At 35.7% G+C, this 21968-nt stretch overlaps 1 protein-coding gene across 1 annotated transcript in view; it reads left to right on the forward strand.

Moving 5' to 3' along the window:
- The first annotated feature begins 1541 nt into the window (after positions 1–1541).
- The window catches only part of LOC131164078 (uncharacterized), a 49324-nt gene continuing 28897 nt past the window's right edge, over positions 1542–21968 (forward strand). The window contains exons 1-2 of the mRNA XM_058121032.1: positions 1542–1921; positions 11645–11777. Coding sequence (XP_057977015.1) covers positions 1781–1921; positions 11645–11777 — 274 coding nt within the window. The 5' untranslated portion in view covers positions 1542–1780. The remainder of the gene's footprint in view (positions 1922–11644; positions 11778–21968) is intronic.

Below are 21968 nucleotides of genomic sequence, written 5' to 3' on the forward strand. Positions count from 1 at the left end.
CTATTGGCACAACAACTGTTAGTTGGATGTCACATATGTAGAAGATTGTTGTTTTATCCACTACAAAAACTGAGTATGTAGCAGTGACAGAATTCAGTAAATAGATGATTTGGCTTCAAGGTTTGTTAACAAAGCTTGGAATAAAATAGGAAAGAAATTTTTGCACAGCAATAGTCAGAGTGCAATACATCTGGCAAAAAACTCTACATTTCATTTCAAAACCAAACACATTGGATCCCGTTATCATTTCATCAGATCACTATTAGAGGATGGGGTGTTGACACTGGAAAAAATTCCAAGGTAGTAGGAATCTAGCAGATATGTTGACAAAGGTGGTGACTATAGAGAAGCTAAAATTGTGCTCAACTTCAGGTGGTTTGCATGCTTGAAGACAGATTTGAGCATATCATTATCTATATACTGGTTGAGATAGTATCTCCGTCTCCAAGTGGGAGATTGTTAAGCTGAAATGGAAATAGAGAAAATGGAAAAGGATTAAATGGAAACGAAAAATTAAATGGCTTTGAAGAGGATGAGTTGTAGATGGAAAAGAGCTGCAGAGAAGCCAACTTTCATGCGCTAGAATGATAATGTCTGCGTGCTAAAATAACTTGTTAAGTATCTCAATTACTCCCTTCCTTTCCTATCCATTCAATATAGCTATATAATGAAGCAATTGTATGTGAATGTGAGTATAGTGAAGTGAGTGAGCGAGCAGTGTGAGAGTGCTGAAGGTGAGAGAGAGAAAAATGTGAGAAGAGTTAAGTTGAGTGTGTGTCTCCTCCTCTTATTTTTTTTCCTAGGTTATAGTATATTCGGTGTGTTCCATGGACGTAAGTCAGATTAGACCGAATCACGTAAATCTGATGTTCTTATTTTGTGTGCTTATTTTACTTGTGTGTGTGATTATTGTTCCTAGATTCCTAACATATATCCTATTCTTGTGACAAAACAAATTATAAGTAGATTTCCCTAATTTTGTTTGGTCTCTATTTTCTCTCTCGTGGTTCCTTATCACAACAAGGACAATCCCCCAATCCCTTTTACCTTTAGCTACGCCAAAAATTCCTCCTCTCTTTTCTAAAACTCAAGAAAATCTACTGAGGGGATTTGATCTTGATCTCCCCAAAGGAAGTTAGGAGACAAACCACAAGCCACGTTCCTCTCCCTCATCATTAAATCAAATATAATTAATTTTTATAATTTACCCTCATGAAACAAATATCAAATCCAACACAAAGTATTAGTTTTCATATTACAATATCAAATGCACATCTCAACTAAAAAATAGAAATAATTTTTCAGCCAAAAAGGCTATGATATTTATCGAGAGTCAATTTTTCAACAATATAATTCTTATTGCAACAAAATGAAAGAATTATTAAATAGAATTGTATATTTTTACCATTCACATCCTATACTATGAGAGTACAATAACACTACTTTTATCAAATGCTGCCTTGGGGCCTGATGACCCTCTAGAGTAATGGGCCCTGTCCAACCCAATATCCTTAGCCTTCGCGGGCCGAGGAAATTTTGATACTGTTATTGGGCTCATTGGCGGCAAGCCTGGCCCAATCTCCCTCCCTCTCTCTCTCTCTCTCTCTCTCTCTCTCTCTCTCTCTCTCTCGATTGCACAAATGCCCAACTCAATTTGAAAAATCAATCGGGGATGGATCTTCTCATCTACTTGCGAAAAGCGGGGGAGCCTAATCATATCCTAATACCTAAAACCTTCTGGAGTTAGCTTGCTGATCATATCCGTTACCATACACATGATATGGTTGACATTCAATTCGATGCCAAGCCTAGTAATCTCATTGATGGTGAGGAAGTAAAGAAGAAGAAGATGGTAGAGATCACCCTCAAAACCGTCGGTCCATCTCCCCCTTCTCCCCTGCAAGTCCCCTCTCCCATCAGAGTACACACACTCTCTCTCTCTCTGAGTTGAACGCATGGTTTTTTTTTCCCCAGCTGTTTATAATTCTATTATATATATATATATATATATATATATATATATATTTTTTTTTTGGGGTGGTAGTTGGGGTGGGGGATTTTCATTTTGTTTCTGGTAATGGTTGATATTTGTTTTGTTTTGGCATAATGATCAAAACCCATTTAGCAATTTAGTACCCTTGTTGATTGCAGAATCAATTGTTGCATAAATTGTGAAGTGATGAAACGATTCTTCATCCGCGATCGTGTTGACATTTAGTCCCGTTAAGATTATGTTTGTAAACCCTTTTTGTTTTGATTGTTCGGCTTTCCTAGGTTGTCTATAGTTGTTTTTATTCAACTGAAATGTAAATCTGTAGCTAATTCTTGGATTAGTAGAGGGCCTGTTTGCTATAGTGGAAATATTTATCTTTACCTTTTTGCAGAAGCAAGCAAAGCACTTTGAAATCAAACGACTGGAAGGGCTCAGGCTCCTCCTCTCAATGGGGTGGAAACGGCACTTCCTAGGTGTCCCTTTATTTAACACTCGAAATTTAAACGATAATATTCACGTGTTTATGGAAAAAAATTATGGCCTTTTCTAATTTCATTGTAATCGTACTGATTAGCTTTTGGGGATTATACTTTAAATCATAGTTATCAAAAAACTCTTAACAGCCTAACTAACCACAAATTGGTAGGTACATTCTGAAATGTGGTACATTTTTGTTCTGAAATGCTAAATTTAGCCATCCAAATTTTAATTCAATTTTTTTTTTTTACATCACATTCTAATTCAATTTTCAGTAATTATTAATCTATTTCATAAAAGAATAGCTCGTTTGCATTTAGAAACACCTCAACATCCTCTTCAAAATGTACAAGTGACATTACATAATTTTCATCAAAATATCTATATAAATATACCTGAACATTCCACATTAGTGCATGTAAAATTTGGTGATCCTATTCCCTTTCCATGAAGTGGAGACTTGCATTGGCAGCAATAACTAAATGTTGTTGATAGTTTGGAAAATAGAATTACCTTTTTGAAATTATTTTATAATTTTTTTTAAAGATTTAATGCAAAGATTAGAAAATCATATACAGTTTTCATTTATATATTTTGAATTTAGATAATGAATTAAAGGGAATGACACATGGCTATCATCATTGTTAGTTCGTACTAGTTAGAAAATAAAATTACTTTTTTGACATTATTTTGTATATATTTTTTTTAAAAAAACGTCTATGCTAAAAAGTACAAAAATACATAAAATTTTAATAAATATTTTAAATTTAGATGGCAACAACAACAACAAACCAAGCCTTGACTCTCACTAAATGGGTCGGCTATATGAATCCTTTCTCGCCAATTTGCACGATTGTGGGCAATTTCTTTTGACAACATAAAGGCTATTAAATCCTTACTACCATTTATTCCAAGTTATTTTCCCTCTTCTTCTGTCACTAATAGTAACAAGCTCACTCCCAATGGGTGCACTATATGGCCAATGTTTTTGGTGCTCAAACCATCTAAGTGAGCCCTCCTTTATCTTATCTAGTATAGGTTTTATGCCTAACCTTCTACGAATATGTTCATTCCTTAATTTAGTTTTAACATTATACCACTCATCCATCTTAGCATTCTCATTTCGACAACTTTTACATTTTGGATATGTTGTTTTGTAATTGCTCAACATTCTAATTCTTATAGCATAGATGGTCTTGTTGGTGTCCTACAAAACTTTCCTTTTAATTTCAATGGTACCCTATAATCACACAACACGCCCGAAGCACTTCCAAATTTTACCCACTCAGCTTTAACTCTATGTATACAATTTTCTTCGGTTTCTCCTTCATCTTGCATAATAGGTCCAAGATATTGAAAACTAGTAGTGCTATTAATTTCTTGACCATCAAGTTTAATATTTTCTACAATATTCCTTCTATCACTGAAATTACATTTCATATATTGTTTCTTACTATTCTAAAGCTTCTTTCCATAATTCTAACTTAGATTCTACTCCACCCCTTGCTTCATCAATCAAAACAATATCATTTTCAAACAGCGTATGCCAAGGAAACTCATTTTGGATACTCTTAGTAAGTTCATTCATTAATAGTGCAAAAAAATAAAGGCTCAAAGCAGAACCTTGATGTACACCTATTGTGATTAGAAATTCCATGGATCCTCCATCTATAGTCCTAAGTTCCTAATATTAGTCATTGCTCTATCATAAATTCATACATTTCCTTAATGACAGCGTACCTACTAGATACTCCTTTTTACCCCCCTAAAACCTATCATAGAACTTCACTAGGTACTTTATCATAGGCTTTCTCTAAATCAATAAAAATCATATGCAAGTCCTTATTCTTTTTCCTAAACTTTGTCATTAATCTCCTTAAAAGATACATAGCTTTTGCTGATCTCGTTAGCATAAAACCAAATTACTTTTTTGAAACCCTCATTTCTACCCTTAGTCTTAATTCAATTACTCTTTCTCACAATTTTATTGTATGACTCATAAGTTTAATTCCATGATAGTTATTACAATTTTGAATATCTACTTTATTTTTGTATATAGGTATTAAAGTGCTTTTCCTTCATTCATTTGATATTTTCTTAGTTTTTCTTTGTTAAAAAAATTAGTTAACCATATTACTCAATTTTCACCTAGGCATTTCCTAACTTCTTTTGGGATGTCATCCAGTCTTATAATTTTTCCTTTTTCCTATTTTTTTAATGCAAATTTAGCTTCATTCAGTCTAATTTTACGAATAAACCTCAAAGTTTTAGTTTTTTCTCCATTTGTCAATTCTAAGTTTAGGTCTTCTACATGGGTTTCATTAAATAGCTTTTTAAAGAACTTTGCCATCTTCTTTTATGTCTTCTCCTTTAACCAACACACTATCATCCACAAAGTCCTTACTCTTTCTTTTTCTAGCTTTATCAAGTTTAAATATGTCTCTTCCCTTTCTTTTGTGTTTAACCTATCATATAAATTTTTATATGCTTTATGTTTTGCTTCACTAATGACCTTTTTTTGCATCTTTTCTTGCCTTTTATACTTTTCTAAGTTTTCCATGTTTCCATATTTTTGTCTTATTTTATGCCAAATTTTTTTTATCTTGACGGATTTTTGAACATCTTGATTTGACCACCAACTTCCTTTACTGGCTAAAGCTTTCCTCTAGATTCAACTAAAACCCCTTTTGCTATTTTCATAGTAGAGCTAGTTGTGCTACTCCAAAGAGTGTTTGTATCCACAGGCTCTACTCTTTCCCCTATTGTCCAAGTCACCCTCTTTGATAATTTTATCTTCAAATTTTATTATATTTTCTCCCTTTAGATTCCACCATGTAGTTCTCTTGCACTAATTTATGTTACCCTTTCTTTTCCATTTTTTAATGTATAAATCTAACACTGGAACTTTATGTTGTATGGTTATTCACTTGGGACAACATCACTATCCTTACATGATAAACAGTCTATCCTCTTAGTTAAGAAAAAAAAAATCTATTTGATTTTTATTTTGTCCACTCTTGAAGGTTGTTAAGTGTTCTTCTCTCTTCTTAAAGAATGTACTTGTTCTAATAAGGTTATATGACATGCTGAAGTCAAATATCATATCTCCGTACTCATTTTTATCTCAATATTCATGTCCTTCATGTATCCTCTTATAACTTTTATTGCCTTTTTTGATGTGTCCATTTACCATTTAGATTAGCTTCTATGAATCCTTTATCTCCAATTTGCACATTTATGGGCAATTTTTTTTCACAACTTAAAGGCTATTAAATCCTTACTAAATATTCTAAGCTATTTTACGTCTACCTCTACGCCTTCTTTTCCCACTAACAATAACAAGTTCATTCCTTATGGGCGCACTATATGGCCTACGTTACTTGTGCCCTAACCATTTAAGTTGTCCATCCCTGATCTTTTCTTCTACAGATGTTGTGCCTTACCTACCGCAAGTATGTGCATTGCTTAATTTGTTTTTGACATTACTCCAATCATCCAACTTAGCATTCTCATTTTCAGATGCTTTTACTTTTTTGATATGTTGTTTCTTAGTCGCTTAACATTTTGATCCATATAGCATAAATGGTCTTATCACTGTCCTATAAAAAATTCCTGTGCATTTCAAGGGGTATCCTTTGATCACACGACATGCCCGAAGCACTTCTCCATTTAACCTACCTTTTTTTAAATTTATGTATAACATATTCTTCGATTTCTCCTTTAGCTTGCATAATAGATCCAAGACATCGAAAACTAGTAGTGCTATTAATTTCTTGACTATCAAGTTTAATATTTTCTACAATATTCCTTCTACCACTGAAATTTCATTTAATATATTGTTTCTTACTTCTACTTATCCTGAAATCTCTAGATTCTAAAGCTTCTCTCCATAATTCTAACTTAGATTGTACTCCACCCTTAGTTTCATTAATCAAGACAGTATCGTTTCTAAACAACATACCCCAAGGAACCCCATTTTGAATACTCTTAGTAAGTTCATCCATCACTAGTGCAAAAAGATTAGGGCTCAAAGTAGATTCTTAATGTACACCTATTGTGATTGGAAATTCCCTAGATCCTCCACCTATGTTCCTTAGTTCCGGTGTTAATCATTGGTCTATCATACATATCCTTAATGACATTAGTATACCTACTAGATACTTCCTTTTTTATCCTAAACCTACCTTAGAACTCCCTTAGGTACCTTATCATATTCTTTATCTAAGTTGATAAAACCATAAGTGAGTCCCTATTCTTTCTTTTTTTTTCCTTTTTTTATATAGGTAGTAAATGCTTTTCCACCATTCATCTAGCATTTTTTAGTTTTTATAATTGTGTTAAATTAATTAGTTAACCATATAACTTTGTTTTCACCTAGACATTTCCAAAATTCAATTGAGATGTCATCAAATCTTGTAGATTTTCCATTTTTTGTCCTTATTCATGCAAATTAACTTCATTAACTATTATTTAGCGAATAAACCTCAAATTTTTAGCTTTTTCCCCATTTTTCAATTCAAGTTTAAGCCTTCTACATGGTTTTCATTAAATAGATTACTAAAGTAACTTTACCATCTTTCTTTCACGTGTTCTTCTTTAACTGAGACAGTATCATCCTCATTTTTTTTAATACATTTTACATTACCTAAACCCCTACTCTTTCTTTCCCTAGCTTTAGCAAGTTGAAATATATCTCTTTCCCTTTGTTTTGTGTCTGATCTGTCATATAAATTATTATATCCTCTGTATTTTGCTTCACGTACGTCTTTTTGCATCTTTTCTTGCCTCTATCCTTTTCAAAGTTTTCCATATTTCTATATTTTTGCCATGTTTATACCAAATTATTTTTTTTACGGCTTTTGGACATCTTGATCTCACCACCAACTTTCTTGACTAGCTGAGATCTTTCCTTTAGATTCACGTAAAATCCCTTTTTCTATTGTTTTAGTAGAGCTACTAGCTATCCTACTCTAAAGAGTTTTTGTGTCTACAAAATTCACACTATCCCATATTGTCCAAGTCAGCATCTTTAATCATTTTATCTTTAAATTTTATTAAATTTTCTTCCTTTAAGTTCCACCTTCAAATTCTCTTACATTGATTTATGTTGCCAAGATGAGAATGCTTAGATGGATAAGTGGTATAACATTGAAAGATAAATTAAGGAATGAACATATTCGTGGTAAGTTAGGTGTAGCTCCTATGAAAAGATAAGATGAGGGAGGGACGACTCATATGGTATGGACACTTGCAACGTAGGCCACATAGTGCATGTGTGAGGAAGAGTGATTTAGTTACTGTGGGGGGCAGTAGAAGGGGTAGGGGTAGACCTAAAATAACTTGGGAGGAGATAGTAAGGATTTAATATCCTTGAATCTATCAAAAGAAATGGTCCATGATCACATAAATTGGCGGAAAAGGATTCATATAGCCGACCCCACCTAGTGGGACTAAGGCTTGGTTTTGTTGTTTCTCTTCCATTTTTTAATGCATATATCTAACACTAGAACTCTATCTTTTGTAGTTAAACTTTCACCTAAGATAATTTTACAATCCTTGCATGCTAAACAATTTATCCTCCTAGTTGAGAAAAAGTCTATTTGACTTTTATTTTGTCCACTCTTGAAGGTTATTAAGTGTTATTCTCTCTTCTTAAAACATGTTTTTGTTATACTAAGGTCATATGACATGGTGAAGTCTAAGATCATATCTTCGGACTCATTCTAATCTCTATATTCATGTCCTCCACATATCCTCTTATAACCTTTATTGTCCTTTCCAATGTGTCCATTTAGATAAACTCCTATGATTATTTTCTCTATCCTGATATCCCTTGTATTATACATATCTTCTAAAAAATGTCGTTAAGGTTTTCTACTAACTACTAAGCCTATTTGAGGACCATAAGCATTAATGACATTAATTATCTCTTGAACTAAGACCATCTTGATTTTTTTTTTATTTATTTTTTTAATTTTGTCCTATACTCATTTACAACTTTTTCTTTTAGATCTCTGTCTACAATGATTTCTACACTATTTTTATGTTTTCCTTTTCGAGTCTACTAAAGTTTAAATCATGATTTTTTCAATTTCTCTAGATTTCTCCCCTACCCACTTTGTTTCTTGAAGGCAGCTTATGTTTATTTTTTTTCCAATTATTGTGTCAACTATCTCAATGCTTTTACTCGTGAGTGTCCTTGTTTTCCAAGTTGCTAATCAAATCCTAATTTCCTGAACTAACTTCTTTACTCACCCACATCCATAATGATGCAGGAACTATCGCATATTTGATACCATGCCTGGGCAATGACCTAGCCCACCCTCGACCATTTTTTTTCTAAACCTGAGTGGTATTAGTGCAACATGTTGCTCGTAGGTGATGCCCCAATGCATAATTTGTAATGGTTCATATCATAGAAATCTGAAATAATTTTTTTGTTGGCTGTCAACTACCTAATGCAACCACCCTACTTTTTGGGCCTTAGGCTAGTTGTGTGTGAAAAGATTTAGGACATTGAGTGCATCACACAGGGGGAGTTATATTTTAAATTTAGACTATTAAAATTGAATAAAATATGACTATCATCTTCAAGGACTTGGACACATTGGATGTATCCTCTCTATAAAATGTTACATCATGGAGCAAGTGGTAGTTGTGTGTGAAAAGATTTAGGACATTGAGTGCATCACACAGGTGGAGTTATATTTTAAATTTAGACTATTAAAATTGAATAAAATATGTCTATCGTCTTCGAGGACTTGGACACATAGGATGTATCCTCTCTATAAAATGTTACATCATGGAGCAAGTGGCATTCCCTATGGTTGCAGATTGCTGTCAGTCATCTACAATAAGGTTTGTTTGGGAGCATGAATTTCAAGCCTTAGATTTGAATTTGCATGGATTTGTACAAAACTCAATGTAATTAATCTTGCTTTTGTCCAAATCTACTCAATTCCAAATCCAAGGTTGAAGTCCAAGGTACGAAACACAGGGTTAGTGTCAATTCTGGTAGCCAGCTGCTGTACCTGCAAACTGCATGATCTCTGCAGGTTAATTTCTAGTTAATCCCCTATTGACTAGATGGATTGCATGATCTACTTGATAGCTAGCATAGGGAAGCCCAATTTTAATTTATTTTTTCACATGGCAATTGGGGTAAGAGATTTGCATGGTGTGCATTTGGTATTGGAAAAAATAAATTATTCTGACTATGTTACTGTAAATGTTGGCACTTTTTTTTAGACTATTAAAATTGAATAACATATGATTATCATCCTAGAGGACTTGGACTCATAGGAAAATGTTACATCATGGAGCAAGTGGCATTCCCTATGGTTGCAGGTTGCTGTTATGTCATCTATAATAAGGTTATGTTTGGGAACATGATTTTCAAGCCTTGGATTTTAATTTGTATGGATTTGTATAAAACTCTACGTAATTCATCTTGTTTTTTGTTCAAATCCGCACAAATCCAAATCCAAGGTTGAAGTCCAAGGTCTGAAACAGTGTCAATTCTGGTAACAAGCTGCTGTGCCTGCAGACTGCATGATCACTGCAGATTAATTCCAAGTTATCCTAGTGGCTAGATGGATTTTGCATGATCTGCTTGATAGCTAGCTTAAGGAAACCCAACATTAAGTTAGTACATGACTATTGGGGTAAGAGATTTGCACAGCACACATTTGGTATTGGAAAATATAAATGATTCTGATTATGTTACTGCAAATGTTGGGGCTTCCCCCCACCCTTCCCTCTCTCCATAGTGGAAATTTGTAATATGCATGGTCTTAAATTTCCATGAAATTGTTGAAATTTCCGTCGAAATTTCTGATTTTTATCACCCTCAAAATCGAAATGGCAGTCGATTTCCGTAGAAATCTCAACGAATCATCTGAAATTTATCAAAATCTCAAAATTTTAGCGAAATTTGTTGAAATTTTAACTATGCAATGAAATTTCGTTAGAATTCAAATGAGAGATTTAAGAGTGAAGTGAAATTTCTCTTTTAATCTATTTTATCGAAACAAAAGATTATTACAAGTGCTTTTGAAATTATATGAAAAAATAAACTTACAGTAACATTTTATTTAGCCATTCATGTCTAAATTATCATTATTTTTATAATAAATAATGTTTAAATGATTTATGAATTTCATTTGTATTAACTAAATATGTTAAATGTGCATTATCTTACAAATATGTTTAATACACATACTATTTTATAACTTTTCCACCTTATACAAAACATAGATGTATTTAATTTGTAATATATTAGTCCTAAAACTTATATTATTATGTTTGTTAACCATTTCTGAAGTTTCACAAAGAATTCCATGCTTTACTACTAATTTCTGTTATTTTTTTCAAATTAAAATTGAAATTTCTGTACTTTTTTTTTTTTTTACAAAAGTGAGAGTTGTTCAAGGAAATGTCATATGATATATTAACTTATCCTTCATCTTCATTATGTTATTATAACTTGAATCTATTTTTCCATTTGTACATACCACACTTATAATTTCTTCATTGATATTCTAATGTTTTATCTAGTGTCCATCTCCTTGCCCATCTCCTGGTTCGTGTTTTCTAGCTCCGTTCAATTTGTCTAATTGAATAGAAGTATTTTCTTGTTTTGTGAAGTGCACCTACCTGGCCTTTGTTTGTTTCGAATATCAGTTGCAGTGTTTTTATTGTTGGGTAATGGTGAATGATTTGAATGTCCTGTGTAGGTGCATATAGGACTCTTGAATGTGTATGCTTGTATTATTTAGACCCGCCTCTTGCAAATTCTTTCTTTCAATGTTACGAATTTAGCAAGCTGTTATGTATCTTTATAATTGCACTTGGGATTGTAACATCAGAGGCTTCACAGTTTCTACAAGATGTCAAGTGGCACCACGGGTGAATGGGATGAAACTTTATGACTCTATCAGCTTGTCATTTATATGTTCTGAATAAGTACCTTTCACATTTCTTGAAGCAACAAGGTGGACGAGACATAAAGAACTTGATTCTTTGTCTATCCAGTTTTCATAAAAAAAATGTTACTATTTCTTCATCCCATCAATATATACAAAACTAAGAATTTAAGTTCGATAAATTTGTGTTTATGGATATTTTTTCTTTCTAAAATCTCGTGAGATGCTTGTGTTATTTTTTGTTAATTAGGTACGTGATTTGAGAACATTGATAGCTGGAAATGGTTGTCTTCCAATTGAGAATTTGAGGCTTATTTTGCGAGGGGATGTATTGCACGATACCAAAAATGGAGATGATGTGTATCTTCCACTCAGTGATGGAGGTATATATATTTGTCCATTGGTGTACTATCTTATCCTTTTTCTTTGTTCAATAATGCATCATCATATTTCTTCATAAATTTTTCTAGTAATTTTTGCTTCCTAAATTTCTTTTTCACACCATTGAGAATGGTGAAGGCGAACCTTGGATCAACAGTAAGATAGCTCCTTTGTGACCAATTGGTCATGGGTTTGAGTCTCGGGAAACAGCCTTCATAAAAGTAGGGTAAGGCTGCGTACACTGTGACGACTCTCCCCCTACCCTCACAAGCTGGGAGCCTTATGGTTTATGGACACCCTCTACACCATTGAGAATGGTAATTGAGGGAAACTCTTGGGGCCCTTGTCCCAATGGTGAGGGTGTTGCTCTCAAGCCACAATATTATGGGTTCAAGTCACAGGAACAGCCTCTTCAATTGTGGAGGTAAGGCTGCATGCATAATGCCATCCTTAGAGCCCCTGATATGGCCTGGAAGCTTTGTGCACTGGGTGTTGCATTGAGAATAGTAACTGCATATGAACTTTGACAAAATTGCATTATTTAACATGTTACAGTTTTGGAGAAATTGGATGAACTCATGAGAAATGTGGAAATGTTAATTGACATGTTTGGATTTGCTAACAAGACATAATGTGTTACTCATCTCTTCACAGGCAGACAATCATATGCTATGAGTTAAACAAGTTGGGGGATTTGTAAGTTCAGCACATACAAAAGAGACCATGTAATACGCAGTTAGAAAGAGCAATTTGGTTCATGTTGGAGGTTGTAGGAGGGATAGGCAACTGCTTGGACTGAGGTAGCAAGAAATATTTGACAACATTCCAATTTTTTAAAGGATATTTCCGTAGATTGTTTAGAATGACGAAAAGGGTTCTTATAGCTGAGAGCACCTAGTGGGACTTAAAAGGCTTGGTTGTTGTAATCTATTTATGTATTTATTTTTTGCTAGCAACAAAGAGTAGTAGGGGAAGACCAGGTCATAGCAATAGGAGCTCGCATCCATTGAGGAATTGCCAAGACTTGAGGGCTAGAAAAACAAGCCAAAGGCTAATATTTCTATGTTAGAGCCTATCATTGCAATTGTCGCTGCTCTTTAAAGGGAATGGAGCCATAGCCTGACATAGCAGTGCGGACAAGAAGGAGAAATAGGGGAGAAGAAAATCAAGGGAAATCTCTTAATTCAATTCTTCCAAGTCTATTGATCCATTACATTAACATTTACTTGAAAGCCTTATATTCTTGGGAATGCAACTAAAATTTAGGAAACCATATGCTATGAGTTAGACAGTTAAGTTGAGGGATTTGTAAGTTGGGCACTTACAATGCTGACCAAGTAATACTCTAGTTAGAAAGATTGATTTAATTGATGTTAAGAGGTTGTAGGAGGGGTAGGGAATAACTTGGATTGAGGTAGTAAGCAAGAATTGACCACATTTTTTGAAGGATATTGCTATTGATCATTTATGTATTTTTTTTCCTAGCAAGAATGATCAGGATGGGGTGACCAGGTTGTAGCTGCTTTATCCATTGGGAAAATGCGAAGGTGTGAGAGAGGCCAAGATGAACAAGCTCACAGACTATGATTACTACCTTAGGGCCCACCATTGCAGCTATAGGTTCTCTCTTTCAAGGGAGTTTGAGTTGTAACCTGCCTTAGTGACGCGAGCCAACTGCCAAGAAGAGAAATAAGGGAGAAGAAAAAACTAGGGAAATCTCTCAATTCAATTCTTCCATGTTCACCAATCCATTACATAATAGGTATTTGAAAACCTAGATGCTTGGGAATGCAACTAAAATTTAGGAAACCTAAATGATAGTAGGATATCATTTTAACGGACAAAACCTTAGAATTTACTAATTTATAACTCAATAAATACTGTTAAAAATATCATGAAAGTAGAAAAAAGAGAAATTGCAACAATAACCAACATTCTAAAAAAATCCAAATATTAGTGCACTGCCCTTTCTAACTAAATGTACAGTGGCATAGAGACATTTTCCTAAAAGTGAGGTAATGAGCTGAATTAACTAACTCTATAGTCCCTAGAATCATGGTTCTAAAAAACAATTAGTGTAAATACTCATGGTGTAATGGTCACAACCATCACAAACATGACGTACCTGGTGACGAGCACTGTTTGTGAATTCATTTTTAGGATTAACTAACTTGTTAAAAATTTATAGATTTACATGTTTAATCCTAGAATCCTCCATATTGATGATTTAATATAACATATACTGAAGTATTGGATGTTGTGTTGGTTGCATTAGTTTCTATTGGTGAGAAGAAACATGCATTTTTTGTTCTTTTCACTACTTTATTGATTGTCATTTGTAAGCTTAAGTTAAGAAACTAGGAAAAGTGTTTGCCACAAATTTAATTAAAGAAACTATAATACCATAGTAGATGACATGATGTTTCGCTTCAATATTTTGGAACAAATATGATGACTACTTATTGTTAAATTACCACTTTATCTAAAAGCTTAAGCTGTTAGGTGGTGGGCCAATGATGTATACCAAGCTTTTTAGCATTCCCCCACTTGTGCAGCGCGATTGCATGTGGAGAGATGAGCAATGATAAATAGCACCACACAATACATGCGGGCAACAAGACTAGAATCGAGGACGTCCTAGCAACCATAGCTGTGATACCATGTTAGATTGCCACTTTACTTGAAAGCTTAGGCTGTTAGGTTGTGGGCCAACAATGTACATCAAAATTTCTAATGTATATATATATATATTAATAAAAAAAAGATATTTGTTAGAAGAGAGCAGGATGTATAACAAAAATAGAAAAAAAGAGAAGAAAAGCAAAAGGAAAAAGCAGAAAGGATAAAAAATCCTCCCTCTACTTAAAAAGAAACTAATTACAAAGATTATTGTCGAACCCCAAAACCCAAACTCAAATATAGTAGAGCCAACCAATCCCTTGTAGGTCTTCCAATGAAACAATACAAAAGAATCCATTTGCCGACACTGAAAATGATGCAAGATAAAATATCTCTACTCCAAAGCAAATTGTTAGCAGTACTCACACCATTGAATATTTTAGTGTTCCTTTCCAACAAACAGACCAAATAATAGCCATAACAGTGCATAGCCATAAAGCTTTCCTTTCCTTTACCAAAACCCATAATGTGATGGTGCAAAATGCCTTCACTATGGAGGGACAAACCCAGTTTTCACTAAATATACCAAAAAATTTATTCCAAACAGCCAATATGAAAGTACAATGAAGAAACAGATGCATGCAATTCTCTCCACTCAAACAGAGGACACAAACATCAGGTGACAACTGACAGGGCTTTATTAGGTCTTCTCTTTTGAAGCAAATCATTGGTGTTGGTTCTTTCAAGTATCGCAGTCCAAATGAAAGCTTTTATTTTGAGGGAGCTTTAGTTTCCCAAATCAATGGATACAAAGCAAAGTATCTGCAGTAGAGTCACGAGTCAAGAGAAAAATAAATTACTAGAGAGTTCCCTTTAAGTGTCTGAACTTCAAACCCTTTTATTACTCCCCAATTGAACATGAGAAGATTTGAGCAACTTAGTCAAGACTCAAGAGAGCAGTCTCCCAAAATAGAAATTCCAAGAATGCCTATCTTCTTGCAAAAGAAGAAAAGCGGAAATAGGGGTATCATGAAAAGATTAGATAATTGAAAAAGATGATGGAATGTAAAAGACAAAGGCATCTCCCCAACCAAATCTTCCCAAAACTGAATTCGCTCCTATTACCCACTGAATACTAGTTTTCAAGGAAATAACCATAAATATGATAAAAAAGCTTCCAAGGACTTGAATAAGTATTGTTATTTCCCACTTTAACATCCCACCTGTTTTGTATTGTACCAAATTTATTGCAAATTACCGCCAAAGAGAATTATGTTCTAAAGGAAAGTACCATAACAATTTCCCATCCAAAGAAATGTTTTTGGGACCAAATTACGAAGACCTTAGCCTCCCTCTCTTTTGGGCCTACACAGAGTCTCCTAACCCACAGATTATTATCTTCTTCATACCAATCTTCCAAGTCAGTATCAAAATCGGATAATTTGGAGGTCTGTTTATTGGGATCTAATCAGTCCAGACCCGTCCATCTCATTAGATGATTGTGCTGTAGTTTCCACAATTTTCTATATGACCCCAGCCTTCTTTGCAAGACCTTCCTTATTTGCATTCTCTGGATATTCTTTTACAAATATAGTTTCGTTCTTTTTTGGTCTAATTTTCCTTTCCTAACTTCCAGTGTTGTCCGCGATTAATGAAATCTTCTTTTGTTATCTAAAAAACAAGAAAAAGCTTTCAATGTTGTCTGCAATTCTTCCACACTAGTTGAAAAGTTGCAAAGAGTCATCTTTGCAGATTCTTCCTCCCCCTTTGAATTCTCTAGCTTCTCCAACTCCCTATTTGAATTCTTGTACCTTCGGCAAACCATCAAACAAAGCCCCTTATACGATTCTGGGTTTTTACATTTACTAGACTTTTCTTCTGTTGTTTATGGTGTGGTTCTTATACTTTGGATTTCATAAACAAAGAAGGAAGAAAAACATAAAGGGGCAGCATAGCAGGGACTCGTCAACGAGTGCCCTGTGCTCGTCGATGAGAAGATCCCGAGAGCAACAAAAACTCAGAGATCCTGAGATACCGAGAGCAGAAAATAGGCTCGTCAACGAATGCCCTGTTCTCGTCGACGAGTGTCCTTCTTAGTCTCGTCGACGAATCCCCTGTTCTTGTCAACGAGAAGTTCTGAGTTGCGAGCAGATTTTTGAATTTTGAATTTGAACGTTGGGGTGGTTGGGTTATTGGAGGGAAACCTCCGAGGGACTATTATATATGTACTTCTGAATGTATTTTGTACAGAGAGATCATTGTCAAACTTGTGTATTGTGATTTTCACATTGTAGTGAATATTTTGTGCCATTTGCTTATTCTTGTGTTATTGATTGTTGTTTTCTCATTCATATTGGTTGAGTGTTGTTGAGACTTAGTGCTTCACATTTGTTGAACATTTATATCTTCCACTTTGTGTGTCCTATACTCGATTCATACAACAAATTGGTATCATAGCGATTGTTGTCATGGCATCGGGATCGTCTTTTGTAAGATTTTGATGTAGCCAAATTTGATGGAACCGAGAACGTTGGTTTATGACAGAGGAGAGTGAAGGACATTCTTGTGCAATAAGGAATGAGAAAGGCATTACTTGGTGTGCAATCGGACAGAATGGATGAGGCAATATGGGGAGAATTGCAAGCAAATGCCGCTTCTACAATACGCTTGTGTTTGGCCGACAAAGTACTCTATCGTGTGATGGAAGAGAATTCTCCAGTGGCTATATGGCGAAAGTTAGAAAGTCGGTACATGTCCAAATCTCTCAATAGCAAACTTTTTCTTAAGCAGCGTCTTTATTAGCTTAAGATGGTTGAAGGATCAAACTTAGATTAACATATTAATGCCTTCAATAAAATTATTAGTGATTTGATGAGAGTTGATGTTAAGTTTGATGAGGATGATAAAGTTTTGATGTTATTGAACTCTTTGCCATTGACTCATAACTATGAAAATCTTGTGACCACTCTTATGTGGGGAAAAGAACTCTTGATCTAGAAGAGGTAACAAGTGTTTTTTTAAATTTTCATTAAAGATTGAAGATATGTGATGAAGGAGAAGAACTTTACATAACGAGCAAGGCAAAGGAAAATCCAAACATGGATTAAGTCAGAAATCCCGCAATCAATCCAAGAAGAAGAAAAAAATCCGGTGTTACAAATGTGGTAAAAAGGGTCATGTGAAACCGGAATGTTCGGATTGGAAGAAGGGAAATTCTGAGAAACTTGAGGGTGCTTCAAAATCTGTGAATGTTGTTCAAGAAGGAGATTCAGCATGTAGTAATGGTGATGTTCTATCATTTTTAGCGGGGTTGGATAATCTTACAGACTCTTGGATACTTGACTCGGCATGTTCGTATCACATGACTCCGAACAAGAAGTGGTTTAGCACTTACAGGTTAGTAAATTTTGAATCAGTTCTTATGGGTAATGATTCTTCTTGCAAGATAATTGGCATAGGAAATATAAAGATAAAAATGCTTGATGGTCCTGTAAGAACGTTGTGTAATGTAGGACATATACCAAAGTTGAAGAAGAGTTTGATATCACTCGGTACTTTGGATTGTAATGGTTTTAATTAAAAGTCCAAAGGTGGAGTTTTGACGGTATGGAAAGGTAATTTGACTGTAATGAAAGGGTAGAAACTGGATGGAAATATTTACACATTGCAGGGAACTACCGTTGTAGGTGGAGTTGCAACCGTAGATGCTGAATCAGATGAGACCGTCTTGTGGCATATGCATCTTCGGCATATAGGGGAACACTGCATAAAGGAACTACATAAGAGGAAACTCTTGAAGGGCTTGAAATCATGTAAGCTGGAATTTTGTAGGTTTTGTGTTCTTGGAAAACAGAACAGGGCAAACTTCAGATCAGTTATACACAAGACAAAGGGTATTCTTGACTATGTGCATTCAGATGTTTGAGGTTCAGTTAGAGTTGCATCAAAGGGTGGACATGTGTATTATGTGAGTTTTATAGATGATTACTCACGGAAAGTCTGGGTTTACTTCATGCGTCACAAATCAAATACGTTTGCCAAGTTCAAGATTTGGAAGGTTGAAGTGGAAAACCAAACGGGGAGGAGAATCAAATACTTGAGGTCGGATAATGGGACCGAGTACACTGATTCTCAGTTTATGGAATTTTGTGAGCAGCAGGGCATTAAGAGGCACTTTACAGTTTGCCGGACACCTTAGCAAAATGGTGTGGTAGAATGGATGAACCGGACTCTTGCTGAAAGGGCTCGGTGTCTCAGATTAAATGCAGGGCTATTGAAGAACTTCTAGGCCGAGGCAGTGAGTATGACTTGTTTTCTGATAAATCGATCACCAAGGGCATCGCTAGAGGGTAGAGTGGTAGAAGAGGTTTGGACTGGAAATGCAGTAGACTACTCCAGATTGAAGGTATTCGGGTGTCTAGCCTATGTTCACGTACCTGGTGAGGAGAGGTCTAAGCTTGACCCAAAGTCTCGTCATTGCATCTTTTTTGGGATATCCAGAGGGTGTAAAGGGGTACAAGCTGTGGGACCCAGTGACAAATAAGGTGGTGATCAGTAGGGATGTAGTTTTTGGTGAGAAGGCTATAGTGAAGTGTACTCAAGAGTGTGATGAACAAAAACAGGAGCTAGAAAGCTGGGGCAGTGATGAACATGTTGTGCAGGTGGAGTTGGAAGCTCAAGGCAACAACAATTATCATGGTCCTATGGTTGCAGGGAACTCTAGCTTGAAAAACCAGCAAGTCGATGATATTCCTTTACGAACATCCAGACGCACTATCAGGCCTCCGCCAAGGTATGAGTTTGAAGAGTTAGTGTCTTATGCTTTTCTTACAAGTGGCAACGATCCAATTACATTTCAAGAGGCAGTGCATGGCCAGGAGAAAGATAGGTGGATGAGTGCAATGATTAAGGAGATGGAGTCACTATATAAAAATCAAACTTGGGATTTGGTGGAGCTTCCAGATGGGAAAAGACCGATAGACTGCAAATGGGTATGCAGGAAGAAGGAGGCAATTTCAGAAACGGAAGTTGAGAAATTCAAGGCACGGTTGGTGGCAAAAGGATACTCACAGAAGAAGGGGATAGACTATGATGAAATCATTTCACCCATGGTCCGACATACTTCTATCAGGATTGTGTTGGGGTTGGTAGCCCATTATGATCTACATTTGGAACAAATGGATGTGAAGACGATGTTTCTTCACGGTGACTTGGAAGAGCAAATTTATATGGTACAGTCGGAGGGATTTTGTGAACCAGGGAAAGAAAATTTAGTTTGTAGGTTGAAGAAATCTCTTAATGGGCTAAAACAGTCTCCAAGGCAATGGTATAAACGGCTTGATTCCTATATGATCAAGATCGGCTACAAAAGGTGTGAGAGGTGACTGTAGTGTATATGTGAACAAACTTGATGATGACTCCCTTATTTTCTTATTATTGTACGTCGATAATATGTTGATAGCTGCAAAGGATTTAACTGAGGTGAATCAGTTAAATGACCTGTTGTATAAAGAATTTGACGTGGAGGATCTTGGCTCAGCCAAGAAAATACTTGGGATGGAGATTCGCCGAGACAGGATTGCAGGGAGATTATGACTATCTCAGGGCTGTTATGTGCATAAGGTGTTGGAGAGGTTTAGCATAACTGATGCAAGATCGGTGAGTACACCTCTTGCAAATCATTTTAAGTTGTCTACTGCAGATTGCCCAAGTACGAATGAGGAAATCCGGGACATGTCGAAGGTCCCCTATGCTAGTGCTGTGGGGAGTTTAATGTATGCCATGATATGTACGATGTCAGATTTGGCTCATACTGTGAGCGTGGTAAGTAAGTTTCTCTCTAATTCAGGAAGGTAGCATTGGGAAGCCGTCAAATGGATACTCAGATACTTACGGAGTACATCGGGATAGGGCATCATGTTTGGCAAGCAACAGGGTTGTCCTTCAGTTATAGGGTTGGTAGATGCTGATTATGCTGGAGATATGGACGACAGAAGGTCTACAATGGGATATATATTTACCCTTGTAGGCGGACCGGTATGTTTGAGATCCATGGTACAGTCTCTAGTAGCATTATCCATGACTGAGGCGGAATATATGGCAGTTGCCAAAGCTGCAAAGGACGCCTTATGGCTTACCGGTTTAGTCAGAGAGCTGAGGTTATAACAAGATGGAGTGGTGCTGCATTGTGATAGTCAGAGTGTCATTTACTTGGCGAAGAATCAGGTATACCATGCTAGAACCAAACACATTGATGTGAGGTTCCATAGGTTTAGGGAATTGATTGCTTTGGGTGAGCTTGTGTTGGAGAAAGTTCACACGTCTGAAAATGCAGCGGATATTCTGACGAAATCGGTTACTTCTAGGAAGTTCAAGCATTGCTTGGACTTACTTCATGTCTCCAATTGATAGAAGGGAGACAAACCCAACAAAGCGTTTCAAGTTCAAGGTGGAGCAGTCAGATGTTTTTCGGGTTCTCCTAAAGGGCGTATAATCGCCAAGGTGGAGATTGTTTTTTATGGTGTGACATTTCATAAACAAAGAAGGAAAAAAAACATAAAGGGGCAGCACAGCAAGGTCTCGTCGACGAGTGCTCTGTGCTCGTCGACGAGTAGATCCTGAGAGCAACAAAAACTCAGAGATCCTGAGATACTGAGAGGAGAAAATGGGTTCGTCGACGAATGCCCTGTTCTCGTCGACGAGCGCCCTTCTTAGTCTCGTTGACGAGAAGTTCTGGGCTGTGTGCAGATTTTTGCATTTTGAATTTGAATGTTGGGGTGGTTGGGTTATTGGAGGGAAACCACTAAGGTACTATTATATATGTACTTTTGAACGTATTTTGTACAGAGGGATTATTGTAAAACTTGTGTATTGTGATTTTCACATTGTAGTGAATATTTTGTGCCATTTGCTTATTCTTGTGTTATTGATTGTTGTTTTCTCATTCATATTGGTTGAGTGTTGTTGAGACTTAGTGCTTCATTTGTTGCACGTTTATATCTTCTGCTGTGTGTGTCCTATACTCGATTTATACAACATCTTCTTCCACTCAAACTAAGCCCGCTGATTCTACCCATTTTAACTCTCTTGGGCCTACTGGAAATACAGGCTTCAAAGCAAGTCCTCCAGGCCCAAAACAGGCGATATGCAACTTATTATCAATTTCAATTATTTTTGAACCAAATTTCGGTCCAGTATTCTTAGGAAGATATTTTTCAAAATTTGAATCAGATTTGGCCCTAGATTCTGCCTTCTCTCACCCAAACTTACTCTTTCCAAGTTTGGTGATTTACCTTGCTGAATTTTCCGACTGGTTTTGCCAGCATTTCTCCATCTCTAATCAACAGCAGCTCCATTCTTCACCATCTCTGCATAACTAGGTTCAATGGGAAGCCCATTATACACGAGGGTCTTTCCTTATCACTTCTCTATATCAAAAGATTGACACTTCCTACACGAAAAACCCATTGTTTTCTGGGGTTTTTTTATTTTTATTTATTTTTATGCGTTCATCTCCTTTCAGTAAATTGCAGAAAATCCACCAACCTGTGGCTTCCTTACTCTCTGGAATCCCA

This window comes from Malania oleifera, chromosome 9 (assembly GCF_029873635.1).
Source record: "Malania oleifera isolate guangnan ecotype guangnan chromosome 9, ASM2987363v1, whole genome shotgun sequence".
NCBI lineage: Eukaryota > Viridiplantae > Streptophyta > Magnoliopsida > Santalales > Ximeniaceae > Malania > Malania oleifera.